This window comes from Silurus aristotelis (genome assembly GCF_946808225.1).
Source record: "Silurus aristotelis genome assembly, chromosome: 15".
NCBI lineage: Eukaryota > Metazoa > Chordata > Actinopteri > Siluriformes > Siluridae > Silurus > Silurus aristotelis.
The window spans coordinates 12,905,738-12,918,777 of NC_139588.1; the positions used below are offsets into that span (position 1 = coordinate 12,905,738).

Here is a 13,040-nt window from a genome sequence, read left to right on the forward strand (position 1 = left end):
TTGTGCAAGGTTTTGATCTGGTCATCACCCATAAGAAAGGTGCGCTCAATATTGTTGCGGACGATCTTTCAAGTAGCTGAAAAGTATTACATTGTTTTTGTGGGTTTTTTGTTTTGTTTTGTTAAATTATGTGAACCAGTGTGGTGGGTTCACACTTGTGTGGGGGGTGTTACAACCCGCAGTATTTTGCGTTTGTATTGTATTTGTATGCTGTGTGTAATTGTGTGCAGGTGCCATCCCAAGACTCCGGTCCAGGTCTTCACTGCATTCCTATGAACTTAAGCCACACCCTCTTCCCTTCTGATGACATCACCATGAGGCGGCCTATAAAGTCCAGGGGACGCTGGGATTCGGGAGCTCGCGTAACCGATGCTCGCTTTGCTCGTTGTTCTGCCCGGTGTTGTGATTCCCTGTGACTGACCTATCCCTGTTCTGACTCCGAGTTTGCCTTGCCCCGTTTATGTACCTCACTGTCTTATAACGGTAAATATATGTACATACATATTTGTTGTTTTGTTCGCCGGTAGTAGGGGTGTGGCTGCCATTTTTGTGTTGGGTGTGTTTGTTCCCTGTGTTTTGGTAAGGGGGTTAGGGAAGTGGTTTGTATTTCTTTTGGGTTTTATTTGGTAGGCAGTTAGTGTTTGTCCAAAGTGTTTTTTTTTTTTTATTGTTTTGGCCTTGGTCCACCCTGAAGTCTGTCCCGGTGCTTAGTATTGTACATAATTCAATATACCTTCCGTTTACGATACCCCGGTGTTGGTGTTTTTATTCCTCATCACACTTTTACCAAATCCACTTTAATCCACTTTATATATATATATACCCCGTGCATTTAATCACGCTGTGCGCCCCAACACTAGACTGGGACGTAACAGAATATTATACAGATGTAACACATTATACTATTCTATACTACACCATATTATTTTATTCTCCACTCTACTCTATTCTATACTATACCATACCATATTATACTATTCTATACTATTGTACCATATTATACTATACAATACTTTACTATACCATATTATACAATACAGTATCATACTATACCATATGATATAATTCTATACTATACTATATCTTTCTTTCGGCTTCTCCCGTTAGGGGGCGCCACAGCGGATCCTCCGCATGTTTGATTTGGCACATGTTTTTATGCTGGATGCCCTTCCTAACGCAACCCTCCCCATTTATCCGGGCTTGGGACCGGCACTAAAAATGTGGCTGGGGTTGGTTCCCTGACCGGGGATCGAACCCGGGCCGCAGCGGTGAGAGCGCCGCATCCTAACCACTAGGGAACCTATTCTATACTATACTATACAATACAGTACTATACTATACCATATTATATTATTCTATACTATTCTATTCTATACTATACTATACCATATTATACTATACGATACTATATTAAATATGGCATTGTTTTTGGCTAATAAAACAGTAAAATAAATTACACTTGTGTATTCTGTTACTAGCATTAATGGTATTAATACAATCCTGGAAAATCCTACATCATTATTATTATTTTTTTTTAGAACAGCTTTTTATAATGATAAAAAAGACGAAAAGCGCAGAATGAATGGGGGCATAACTTGGACCCATGCGTTAGTGACTGAGTGATTCTGTAAAACTACACTTCCCATGTTCCGTTTCCAACATGGCGGACTGAGAGCTGGGTGCGATTTCTACAGGAAATACTTTCTCCCACGGCCGTGTGTTTGTAAAGGGCTGCCATTTTACCGAGCTTACGGTAAGACATTTGCAGTAACAGCTATACAAACTCTCCATTCAGTCCTTTTGCGCACCGACTTTAATAAACATGTCGAGCTCACTGAGATCAGTTTTGTGCAGCCAGACGCCTTGTTGTCATGTGTACACGTTATCTGATCCAGCCCCTTCCACACCTGAAGCTTGCTAAAGCTAAGCTAATATTTATCTGCTTCATATTTGGTTGGCGTTGGTTTTGTTATTTACGGCAAATAAGTGTGTAGCTAGCAAGCAGCACGAAATGTGCTATAGGTGCAAGGATTTATATGTGCCTGAACGGTTATTTCTTTACACAATCATTATTTGAATCGATCGAATATTTAAATAATTTTGTGTCTAAATTAGCCTAATGTATTAGCATGTGTGGCCTCAACCAACCTACTAAACTAATAGCAAGCCAGCTTGCTTTATATGTAGAGACAAGCTAAGTGACTATTAGAAATGATAAAAAAGCTGTATTCTTCAGAAAAAAATGATCAATGAGAGCAGGATATTTGTTACGTTAACCTGCTATTCAAGATATAACATTTAATATTTTCCAATAATGTATTAACTTTATGTATGAATGATGTATAATTTGACTTTGTCTATTTGACTGTAAGAGAGAACCGCACTGGAAAGTAAATGAATATATTTGTGTGTTTACCTGTCCCTGTTTCAGGAAAGGACAACTGAAGATCATGAAAGATCAAGTGGTTCAGCTTACATCCAGCTCATACTATGAGCATTTACTTGGGGCAATGTGGAAGTTAAGGGTAGCAGGAAATCTGTGTGACCTCTTGGTGCATGTGAATTTTAGGGGCGAACTCAAAGAATTTACAGCCCACCAAATAGTGCTCGCTGCATCCAGTGGCTATTTTAAGTCCATTCTCTTAGCAGATAAGCGAGTAGAAAAATTATTCTTAAACACCGTCTCACCCGAAGTCTTCAATACATTTTTAGAGTATGCATATTCTGGAAAAATGGAAGTTGAGGAGAGTCGCCTTGACCACGTATTAAACATGGCAAAGCTGTTCGACTGCCAAGACTTGGTGGAAGCTTGCAGTACCAAACTTCAGCATTGTAAATCTGAAAATGCCAGTATCTACAAAGGCAAATTACTGAAGGAAAGGTCCAAAAAGGCTGTAAAGAGAGCACTAGATAAGAAGAAAAAAGCACTGAGAGGGGTGAGCACTGAGAGGGGGGAGAAAATAGTGCTGCAGGACAGGAGGAGCAGCAGGTTAGCTGGCCGCAGAGTTGTTGTAGACTTCAACAAGAAGAAGCCAAACCACAAGGCGATAATTCCTCCAGAGGATTCTGAAGTCAGTTGCAGTCAAGACAAATCAGATGCAACTGAAAAAGCATCTCTGAAGGTTGGAGAAACGGAATCAAATGTTGTTACTGATCAGCTTTTACCCGAGAAGCAAGCTCTTACTGACAGTGGCTCGGAATCGCCAGACACTTTTATCCAAGTAGTGTCAGAAGAAGAGTTTCAAGAATCTGAGTTCATTCCAAACGCTGCAGTCGATGAAACGAACGCAGCTGAAAAGAAATCCAAGCCAGTTAGCTCAAAGTATAATTGTGACTCGTGTATCCGTTCATTTCGCTATGAGAAGAGCTATTTAAAACATGTTATGGTTAGTCATGGGATCCAGACTGACATGACTTATCGCTGCCGCATCTGCAAGCAGACCTTTGCCAACCGCTGCAACCTAAAGATTCATGAGCGCCATGTGCACAGTGACGAAAGACTATTTATTTGTGGCATGTGCGGTAAAGCCTTTAAACGCAAGAAGGATGTGACGAGGCACATGAGGCGGGTGCACGAGGGAGGGATAGAGCGGCACTTTTGCCCGATCTGTGGCAAATCTCTTAGTTCAAGAACGGCTCTTACCCTGCATGAGAGGACACACACTGGAGATAAACCGTACAGCTGTGACGAGTGTGGAGCCCGATTCTCCCAGAGCTCAGCACTTAAGACCCATCAGCGGTAATGAAGCTACTTAAAATTGCTTTGAATATGTTTTTTTCTCAAAACCCCACTTTTGTAATGCTTCAACGTCTTAGTTTATATACTTCAGGATCCACACTGGTGAGAAGCCTTTTGCCTGTGATATGTGTGAGGCCAGGTTCACCCAGAGCCACATGCTGGCTTACCATAAGCGATCCCACACAGGTGCTTGCATCAATGATTTGCACAGTCTCTAAAACAATACTATTTTAGAGGCAAGTTATTTATGCACACTGCTTTGTCTTTACAGGGGAGAAGCCCTATATGTGTGAAAACTGTGGGAAAAGCTTTGCCTCTAAAGAATACCTGAAACATCATGCAAGAATCCATTCCGGCTTAAAGCCATACAAGTGTGAAAAGTGCGGAAGAGCATTTGCACAGCGTAATTCTCTCCACCAGCATGTGAAAATTCATACAGGTATTCCTATAATAAAAAATAAAAAAATAAATCTACTCTGAACATTATCCACACTAGTTTTTATAATTAACATGTAGTCTTACATAGTCAAAAGTTCGACATGCAAGTCGGTGTTCACTTTGCTTCCCTATTTCCTACATTACACACATGTAACCCATCTCAGACAGTGCATTTGAAAGATTTGAATAGGCCATGCCTTTCTGATGTGCTCTGTTCAGGTGAGAGACCTTACCACTGTAAAGACTGCGATAAGCAGTTCACTCAACTCAATGCTCTTCAGAGGCATCAGAGGATCCACACGGGAGAGAAACCCTACATGTGCAGCATGTGCGGCCGAACGTTTACAGACAAATCTACTGTCCGCCGACACACTTTGGTAAGTCCTTTTCTTGTTTGCTTTTGAAAATCCATGTGGGTTCTTAAGACAAACTGGAAGAATGTTTTATGATCAAGTATATCACACAAATGTGTTAACCTTAACCCTAGATAAATTACACTCCAGTATATGTAATGGTTAAATGTTCCTGTATATCTTAGTTTGATATAATTTAAATACATATAATATATGCAACATACATATTATATATAGTCATTTTGCCAGTATGAAGGGTGCCTGTATTAGCTTAATGGTTTGTTCATTTGATTTGTTTGTGATCTATTATTTTTTTTTTTTTATGTATATTTTGTGAAAAGACCCATGACAAAGATACACCTTGGAAGAATTACCTAGTTGTGCTGGAGGGTAATGTAGAGGAACGTGTAAAGAAGCCAAAAGGTTCATCTGTAAGGAAGGAGAAGGCAGCAGTAAATCCAGATGAACATCAGGCAGTGGAGGATCAGACTGACACTAAATCCCGGGAGACTGTGTCTGTGCCAGAGGAACCGGTGACCATCTCTGGAGATTGGAGTGACCCGGGCACCATCACTGTGGTCAGTCATGGAACACTGGGCAATCTGACTGTTATCCAGACAGAGATGCCACCTGGTACACAGCTGCAGCCCATCGTCACCGCAGACGGAGCCAATGTCATCTCATTGGAGGGTTCAGCTGTCGGCATACCCGTTGGTCTGCCCTTCTCCATTCCTATCTCTGTTGCGCATAACATCTCTGGCTCAGCCTCACTGACCAGGAAGGTCGCTCTCGGCGAACAGACTGCTGTTTCTGATGCCATCTCGGCTCCAGCAACCTCAGCAGCACCTATAGCCACGGTCACAGAAGGCATTCTCTCGCCAGTCGAAGTCACTTTGTCTACATCTAGTGAGTGTGTAACAGCACAGTCAGTGGGGAAGGAGGCTGAGGAACAGACCAGATTTACAGGAGGGAACAACTGAATATGTAGAGACACTGAAATTAGAGCTCTCTGCAAGGGGTTTTTGATGGGGCTTATCTGTACACTATCAATTAGGTCTCTGATGGGTCTTGATCTATTTCATGTAATTATAGTAATGTGTATTGTATAGAAGATTGTAAATGATCATTCCCAGAAGAAAGATTCCTTGTCCATTAATAGGCTGCTTTAACCCATTTCAATGGTACAATAAGAATGGCGATATCAAAACCAATCCCTCTGTGTTAGTATTGTGTCGTGCAGCTTAAAGATATCATACAAGATTATTAGACCAGCAGCTTTTTAAAATAAAATTTTAGGACAGGTGTTTGTTCCACCCCCCCCCCTATCACTTGCAGAAATTGATCAGTCATTTAAAAATGAAAGACATTCTGTCTGGTGTCTTTTGCCCATGACTTTACAAAGAATGCAACGCTTTAAAAACTACTGCCAGCTTACATTGGTGTATAATATTGGTGTTTTATTCCTGTACAGTCATAGATCCATTCTGCAAGTTAAGACATCAACAACTCTGTTAGAAAGAACCCAGATACGCATGTAGGTCACTTCTTCTGATGGCTTTTTTTTTTTTTTTTTTTGGAAAATTGTACATAGAGAGATACTGAACATCAAAAACACTAATACACAGTGACATGCGCTGCTAAATACTTTCAGTATGGAGAATGCACTAGCTGAAGTGCTGCATGAACTATTGTTTCACAAAAACGACACGGCGCGGCACTGACGAGCTACTGGGATTTCAAACTTTTTATAGTTTGAATATGCAAACAAAGTATGAGCAAAAAATTGGACTGGAAGACCCAACCCACTCACTGCAAATATGGATGACAGATTGTGAAAAAAATAAAAAGAATATAAATAACCCTAAATAAAAGGATTTATTAAAAGGTAAATTAAAGGATGAAGAAAGTTGAATGGTAAAATCATATACATATACAGTAACAGAAGCTCTTTCTAAAAGACATCAAAGACAGATAAATCAACCCCCAAAGAAAAAAATTACCGATATTCATATCCAAGAGATTTACATCTACCCATCATGCAGCACTAGCCCTCTAAACTCCAGCAGAGATCAAGTTCTCACATCCCTCTTTAATCCATGATGTTCCTTACATACTGAACTACCCATCCACAGTGGTGTGAAAACAGTGTTCCTTAGATGCAGCCATCCAAAAATTTAATTATATTAAAAATAAGATTTATAACTCAGTGCGTAAGTTTGTACATTCTCTATAAATGGTGCAGCAATAAATTGGACATACTGTAGTCAGAAAACCTGGACTTGGCAATTGCACAAGAATGAAATGAAACGCTTTGGGGAGGGGGTGGCATGCCTTAGATTGTTTCCCCATAACTTGTCATCTCACTTCAAATCCCCCTCTTCACCCTGAATGGTTTTCTTGATGCGCAAAAGCATAGTGGTCAGCCACTGGTCCAGACGTGAGATAGAGTCGAACTCCTTCACCTAAAAAAGGGAAGAGAAAACATACTTGCACACACGGGCTAATGCAAATCTGAAAATTGGACTAACATTAACATATAGTTGGTGCTCTCTACTAACAAAATTTCAAATATAGCACACACACAAAAAAAATAATTTTGGCTGATGACTTGATTTAACACCGCTACGATTTGTTTTACCTTAAACCATTATTATGCACACTGTTTAGGCATTCTAAATAACAGTCTACAAACCAAATGAGTTTCTTAATCTGCTTCTCTGTTGAGTAACTACAACTAAAAGTCTTCCTTTTGTTAAGTGCCCTAGAGCATAGAAGTATAAGTTGACTGTAAAAAAAGGACATATCCGATAGTATTCTGTGTCTGTCTAACACAAGTTCAGCTTGTATCTAAAAGTCGGTTTATTCAGACTGATTTGGAAGATGGGAAAAATTTCACCGCTTCTGTGAAAGCCTCTGAGTTCTGCTCCTCGTAGGCTTCCAGGAGTTTCTGTAAGTAAACGTTAATTTGAGATATGAGCAAAATGGTGTCCTTACAAAAAATAAAATAAAAACATTTTTAAACCCATGGCTACAGACCTTCAGAAGTTTGCACTCTCTTGAATCAGTGAATGCTGGGAACATTTCCTCGTACTTCTCAACAGCAAGCTATTGGTTTAAACAGAAAGACCTCAGTGCACACTAAATCACAAAGTCAAAAATATTTTTTTAAGCTTTCTGACTTTAAAAGGAAGACTGACCTTTGCATTCAGTTCATCTACAATAAAGTGACATAAAGAAGCTTTGAAGAAATACTCTTTGGCACTGTATTTCAGTAGGGGGTTGTCCATGGTGTTTGTTCCCACCTAAAGACAGTCAGGTAAAGTCACAGGAATTGTCATGCAACATTATTATTTATTACATGTCAGTATATCCCCTCAGTATTCATAAATGTGCTACCTGTTCATAGATCTCAATGGCCTTCTGATACTGTTCCAGCTGTGCGCTGTATGACGCAACCTTCAGGAGACACTTGTTTGCAGAACTACCATGGAAAAACAAAAAAATCAGTAACAAAAAAAAGCAAGAAACTGGTAATGTAATTATAGCCAGACATTAAAGACATGTTCTGCCTCCACATCCAACCTGTTCGACTCCTCGCCTTTGTAATAGTCTGCAGCTTGTTCATAATGAGCAATTGCCTAAAAGAAAACCGAATAAATGCATCCATTAAAGGTTCATAGTGTTATTATTTGGATTAAAAATTATTCCAAATTGTATTACATCACTTGAAAAAAAATTTTTTATAAACACATTTTACATATACAGTTCTATTAAATGTTTTCTACTTATTTGGTTCACTTTCTTTATCCATACTTTTTTGAGGGTTTTGCACAGCAGCTTTTAGCTAATATAACTAAAAACAATATATTCCCAAGTGACACATAAGAAAGATTTTAATCTCAATGACCCCAAAGCCATTTGAGGTTAAAAGCCCAAAAGATCAAAAGAAAGGGATGTAATTCCTCTCTCCCCTGTCCATCAGAGAGACACAAGGGTTAAGGCTTTTTGATTCTTCCCCAATTTTTCTAGGAAGACTTGTTCATCAGTGCTATAAAAGATTCCTCTCAACTGGATATGTTCTAGGCACAGTGCCATAACATTGTCTATACTCAATCTTAACTCATCCCATCTCCACAGTTTTTAGCTTTGAAATTGTGTCTTCAGAATGGAAGGATCCAACAGGCATCAGCAGCTCCAGTACCAACACAAAACCAGACACGTCTTTGCTAACTGATTGTTAGCAAAACAAATAAAACTGAAATAAACCATTTGTCCTTTACACTTGTATAAAATGTCCTACCTTCTCAATGTCCACCAGCTCTGACTCGTACACCTCAGCAATTGTGATATGGTGTTTGGCTGCAATAGTGAATCGCCCCTGAGGAGGAAAAGAAAACTCGACATGTCAGTGAACACTCTGCACCTTTAGAGTTATTGTCTCAGAAAAAAATTCAAAAAACACCTTTCCAAAGTGAACCCTACCATGGCTAATCATACACATTCATATAAACAGCTACAGGTGGTCATCATAAGCATACATTAGCATAAGTAAGTCTAACTGCACCTTACCATATCTGTGTAAATATCGATGGCTGCATTTAAGCAGTTGATAGCCTCTATCGAAGGCATTAAAGGGAAAAAAAGGGTTAAGTTTAGGGTTAGTTCACAATATTGGGGAGCCACACTATAACACACATGGCATACACAAAACCGAACAAAAGAAAAAATGTCTGCACAATTAAATTGTTGTGTGTCTTGCATTTACACTATTCACCCCCAGTTTTCTTTTATTTTTTTAATTATATTGTGTGCGTGCAATCTGGAACTAAAATACACTTATCTGGAGCCATATAAAGAATCCATATAAAATACTGGTTGGAAGGTCGAGGGTTCAAGCCCCGGTATCGCCAAGCTGCCACTCTTGAGCCCTTGAGCAAGGCCCTTAACCCTCTATGCTCCAGGGGACCCTTACGAGAAAAATAAATCAAGGACCAAGACGTCGGAGCGACGTGGGGCCGCCTCCCCGTGGGCTCACCACCTGCAGGAGGGACCGTAAGGGACCGGTGCTGAGAGGATTGGGCAGCAGTCGAAGGCGGGGACCTTGACAGCCCGATCCCTGGACACGGAGAAGTGTCTGGGGAATCTGCTTAGACTGCTGCCCCTGCGACCCGAAATATGGATAAGCGGGAGAAGTTGAATGAGATGAGAAAAAAATCTAATTTAAAAGGTTTCTGACTGCTTATGCAACACCTAAATGTGGTAGTAATTTCACAGTAAATAATGCAGATCCTGAACGCACATCTGCATATTCAGACCTTACTAATATTCTATAGATTTCTTTTCATTAGAAATTGGACAGCTGAACTGCAAAAATTTGGGGTTTAAACTGAATTTACACAGCTTTAAGCTGACGTATAATGGTAATTGAGATGTAGGACGACTCATCGTTCCTCACCCTGTGGATCAGCCTTCTTGAAAGCATTTCCGGCATCAACAAAGCTGGTGGCTGAATCGTGTTTGTTCTGGAGCTGCATGTGTAGTCTGGCTGCCTGGCAGAACGCATTTCCTGCAGCTGCAGATCAACATAGACATCATTAGGTGCAACGTCATGATGCTCCAAAAAAAAAAATGTTTCAAAACTTTTATATTGCTGAACATTACCCTGTGTGTTTGTCACATATAACCAATAATAATCCATAAACTGTGGACTACGTAAATTACCTACCCGTCCAGTTTTTTGCCATCTTGAACATGTTGGCTGCTCTGGCGTACATTTCACATGCCTCCTCTAATTTGTGATTCCCTCTGGAAATATAGCATCGAAATACAAATTAATTAAATAAATAAACTATTATTCAATGGCATTACACACTTTTACACAATAAAGATAAATAATCTGAGAACTGTATAATCTACATTTTTTGGAGATTACGTATTAATGTCAGATGCCTGATATGAGGCCTAGTTTGGAGTTGTAGACGCTTGAGAAATCTCAACCAGGGCAATTTTCAAGGCCATTGGAAGCTTAACTTATCAAACAGCTTTCCTCAATGTGCCTTTAAAATATGCTGTTTGTACCAGGGTCTATAAGAACGAAACATGTTTGTAGTTAGAGAACAGGGGCAGACTGGCCATCTGGCAGACAGGGCACATAGTTTTGGGGCAGATACATGCCGTAGTTTATGGCGCTGTGGACTTTAGTTGGTGTAATGTATTTGTAAAAGTCAGCGTAGGGTTTATTTTTTGTATTAAACCTGGTTTTTCCTTTTAGACCTCTTGTTATATTATTTTTATATGAGAGGAATGTGCTCAGTGTTTTAATTGCAGTCGGTTGTACAGTCTGTCCCTCGATACCACACAGATTTTATGTCTTCAGGAAGGGGGTTGGACAGTTTTTGATATCTAAGTAATTAAAAACGTACTAACATAACTTCCTAATAAATTTTATTTCCACAGTTCCCTTAGCAACCTAACAACACATTGTCATAAGGCCCAACACATCACTAAACTAATGTAACCGAGACGCTCATTTTGTTGTTCCTTTCTTAACAAAGCCAGTGACTGAATCGTGTTTGTTTTGGAGCTGTGTGTTTAGTCTGGCTGGTTTGTTTTGTGTCTCTGAGAGACTCATTCTTATCAATGTTCTTTGTGAAAATATATGCAATAACACGAGACCACATTCGGCTTCACTGGTTGTAGGCTGAAGCTCAGATTTCTTTTTTACTTTCTTTTATTGGTGGCTCTGGATTTTGCCTTGGATATGAGTAAATGTGCGGAATGTGTATGGTTGAAGCCCTGTCCTGTGTTTATTCCTCTGTCTCAGGTTTCTGACCCTCCAACACCATTTACTAGAGATGAATGAAAGGATTACTGAATTTTGTGTTCTTTACAGAAAATGTGAACAATATTCTGAAATGTTGAACATAACCTGATATTACAGTAATAGCCATGGTGTGGTTTCAAAGGGGTCACATTTTGAATTGGGGTCTGGACTTTATTAAACACAGCTGTATGTGTATTTGGAGACCCGAGCTGTAAAAAAAAAAAAAAGAAGCACACACACACACACACACACACACACACACACACACACACACACACACACACACAGGAAACCTAACAATGTGTTGGAAAGGATGTTGCTTGAAATATTTCATGCCAAAATAAACCCCGTGGACGTTTAAGCATGTATTGGTACAATTTGTCGCATTTTTTTCTAGGATTAATTAATTTGATTGACATTAGAATGACCCTCCCATGTTGAACCCACCCCCATAGCTCCCATGTTCACTAAACTCCACTGTCAGGATCTACACTGGTCTGTACAGTGTGTATAAAAAGACTGACAGGAGGTTCATCCACTCAAAGTCCTGAACGAAACATTAGTCTCCAAAATGGGGGTTTTCTCAGGGGATTCATTAATTCACGTCTGCTGATTTCACGTTTTTAACATTATTATATTTTTGGTTTGTTTGATCAGCAGCTTTTGCATATCTACCAGGTTATTTTCGTGTAAGGAAAATATCGCATCTTGCACCTTTAACGCCATAAGATCACACATCTAGTAGGTCTGTAGTCCCGGCGGTCAGCACGCACCGACTGCGCCAACACTGCGGAAACCGGAGACGGCGCGCGAGCGGAAAATAACGACGTTGTCGCTAAGCAACCGTCGGCAATAATGTCCGATTCGGTGGCGAAGCATGGAGATAAAGTTGGAGATGATCGTGCAGAAACCGCGCTGAGAACTAAACTCTCATTTGCGTCAATCTCGTTGGGACTGAAGCCAAAACCCTTCCAACTGGGCACCGTTTAACGCGTTACAAAGGGAAAACACGCGTCTGTGGGAGGTTTATACTGACTGTACCGTCAGGAGATGCCACTCACGTGCGCGCGCGCTCACACATACATACATAGGCGCGCACACGTATGCGCGTCGGTAAAACTAAATTATTAGCTTGCAGGCCGTTAAGCTTTGCTAGCTGTCACCGAAAACACTAGCCGAATCTAAAATATCAACACCTGACAACGAATTCATATTTTAAAAAAACCCTAAACCTTAAAAAGCACCATAAACACTGAACACGTATTAATCAGAGAAGCCTTATAACCGTGTTGTGCATTAGCAGGTATCCGCGCTGCATCTCCATCTTACCCGAACATTCCTCCTAAAAAAGAGCCGGAGGACTTCACTTTCTTATCGGCGTCAGCCATGAGCTGTACTGCTTCTTTCTCCTTGCCGGTATTATCCATTTTGTGTGACTAAATTAGCAGAATAATAACCGTAAAGCGTTAATATCTCTCTTTTCTTTACCCAACTGCTGCCCTCATGAACCTCTACAGTAGATGGGGATTACAGTTCATTTTCGAGTAGGCGTAAAAACCCTTTACTAAAAGACATCATGGGATTTGTAGTTCTGCAAACCATCAGTCGTTTTCCAATTGCTAGTGTTCCACGAAACAAAACGAACTACAACCCCCAGACACACACACACAATAACGTTACGTAATAT

At 40.1% G+C, this 13,040-nt stretch overlaps 2 protein-coding genes across 3 annotated transcripts in view; one reads left to right on the forward strand and one right to left on the reverse strand.

Moving 5' to 3' along the window:
- Positions 1-13,018, reverse strand: part of napbb (N-ethylmaleimide-sensitive factor attachment protein, beta b) — a 173,848-nt gene extending 160,830 nt beyond the window's left edge. The window contains exons 1-11 of one of the 2 annotated variants that reach the window (XM_083562160.1): positions 12,683-13,018; positions 10,256-10,335; positions 9,986-10,102; positions 9,100-9,146; positions 8,831-8,908; positions 8,113-8,168; positions 7,927-8,011; positions 7,728-7,832; positions 7,567-7,635; positions 7,427-7,477; positions 5,971-6,992 (exon numbers count right to left, since the gene is read on the reverse strand). In XM_083562160.1, the coding sequence (XP_083418286.1) occupies positions 6,891-6,992; positions 7,427-7,477; positions 7,567-7,635; positions 7,728-7,832; positions 7,927-8,011; positions 8,113-8,168; positions 8,831-8,908; positions 9,100-9,146; positions 9,986-10,102; positions 10,256-10,335; positions 12,683-12,780 (888 nt within the window). In that variant the 5' untranslated portion in view covers positions 12,781-13,018 and the 3' untranslated portion in view covers positions 5,971-6,890. Of the gene's footprint in view, positions 1-5,970; positions 6,993-7,054; positions 7,478-7,566; positions 7,636-7,727; positions 7,833-7,926; positions 8,012-8,112; positions 8,169-8,830; positions 8,909-9,099; positions 9,147-9,985; positions 10,103-10,255; positions 10,336-12,682 lie in introns of those variants that run through there. The other variant, XR_014536868.1, reaches the window with a different exon arrangement.
- On the forward strand, positions 1,623-5,833 carry gzf1 (GDNF-inducible zinc finger protein 1). Its single transcript, XM_083562107.1, has 6 exons — positions 1,623-1,753; positions 2,432-3,739; positions 3,831-3,925; positions 4,011-4,178; positions 4,397-4,554; positions 4,872-5,833. The coding sequence occupies exons 2-6, from the start codon at positions 2,451-2,453 to the stop codon at positions 5,508-5,510; spliced, it is 2,349 nt and encodes a 782-aa protein (XP_083418233.1). The 5' UTR covers positions 1,623-1,753; positions 2,432-2,450; the 3' UTR covers positions 5,511-5,833.
- Positions 13,019-13,040: the final 22 nt, after the last annotated feature.

Excerpts from the sequence above, each read along its gene's own strand:
- gzf1 (XM_083562107.1), top strand. The coding sequence starts at position 2,451 with ATGAAAGATCAAGTGGTTCAGCTTACATCCAGCTCATACTATGAGCAT. Across the intron at positions 4,179-4,396 it reads GCATGTGAAAATTCATACAG|GTGAGAGACCTTACCACTGT; the intron begins GTATTCCTATAA and ends TGCTCTGTTCAG. Across the intron at positions 4,555-4,871 it reads CTGTCCGCCGACACACTTTG|ACCCATGACAAAGATACACC; the intron begins GTAAGTCCTTTT and ends TTTTGTGAAAAG.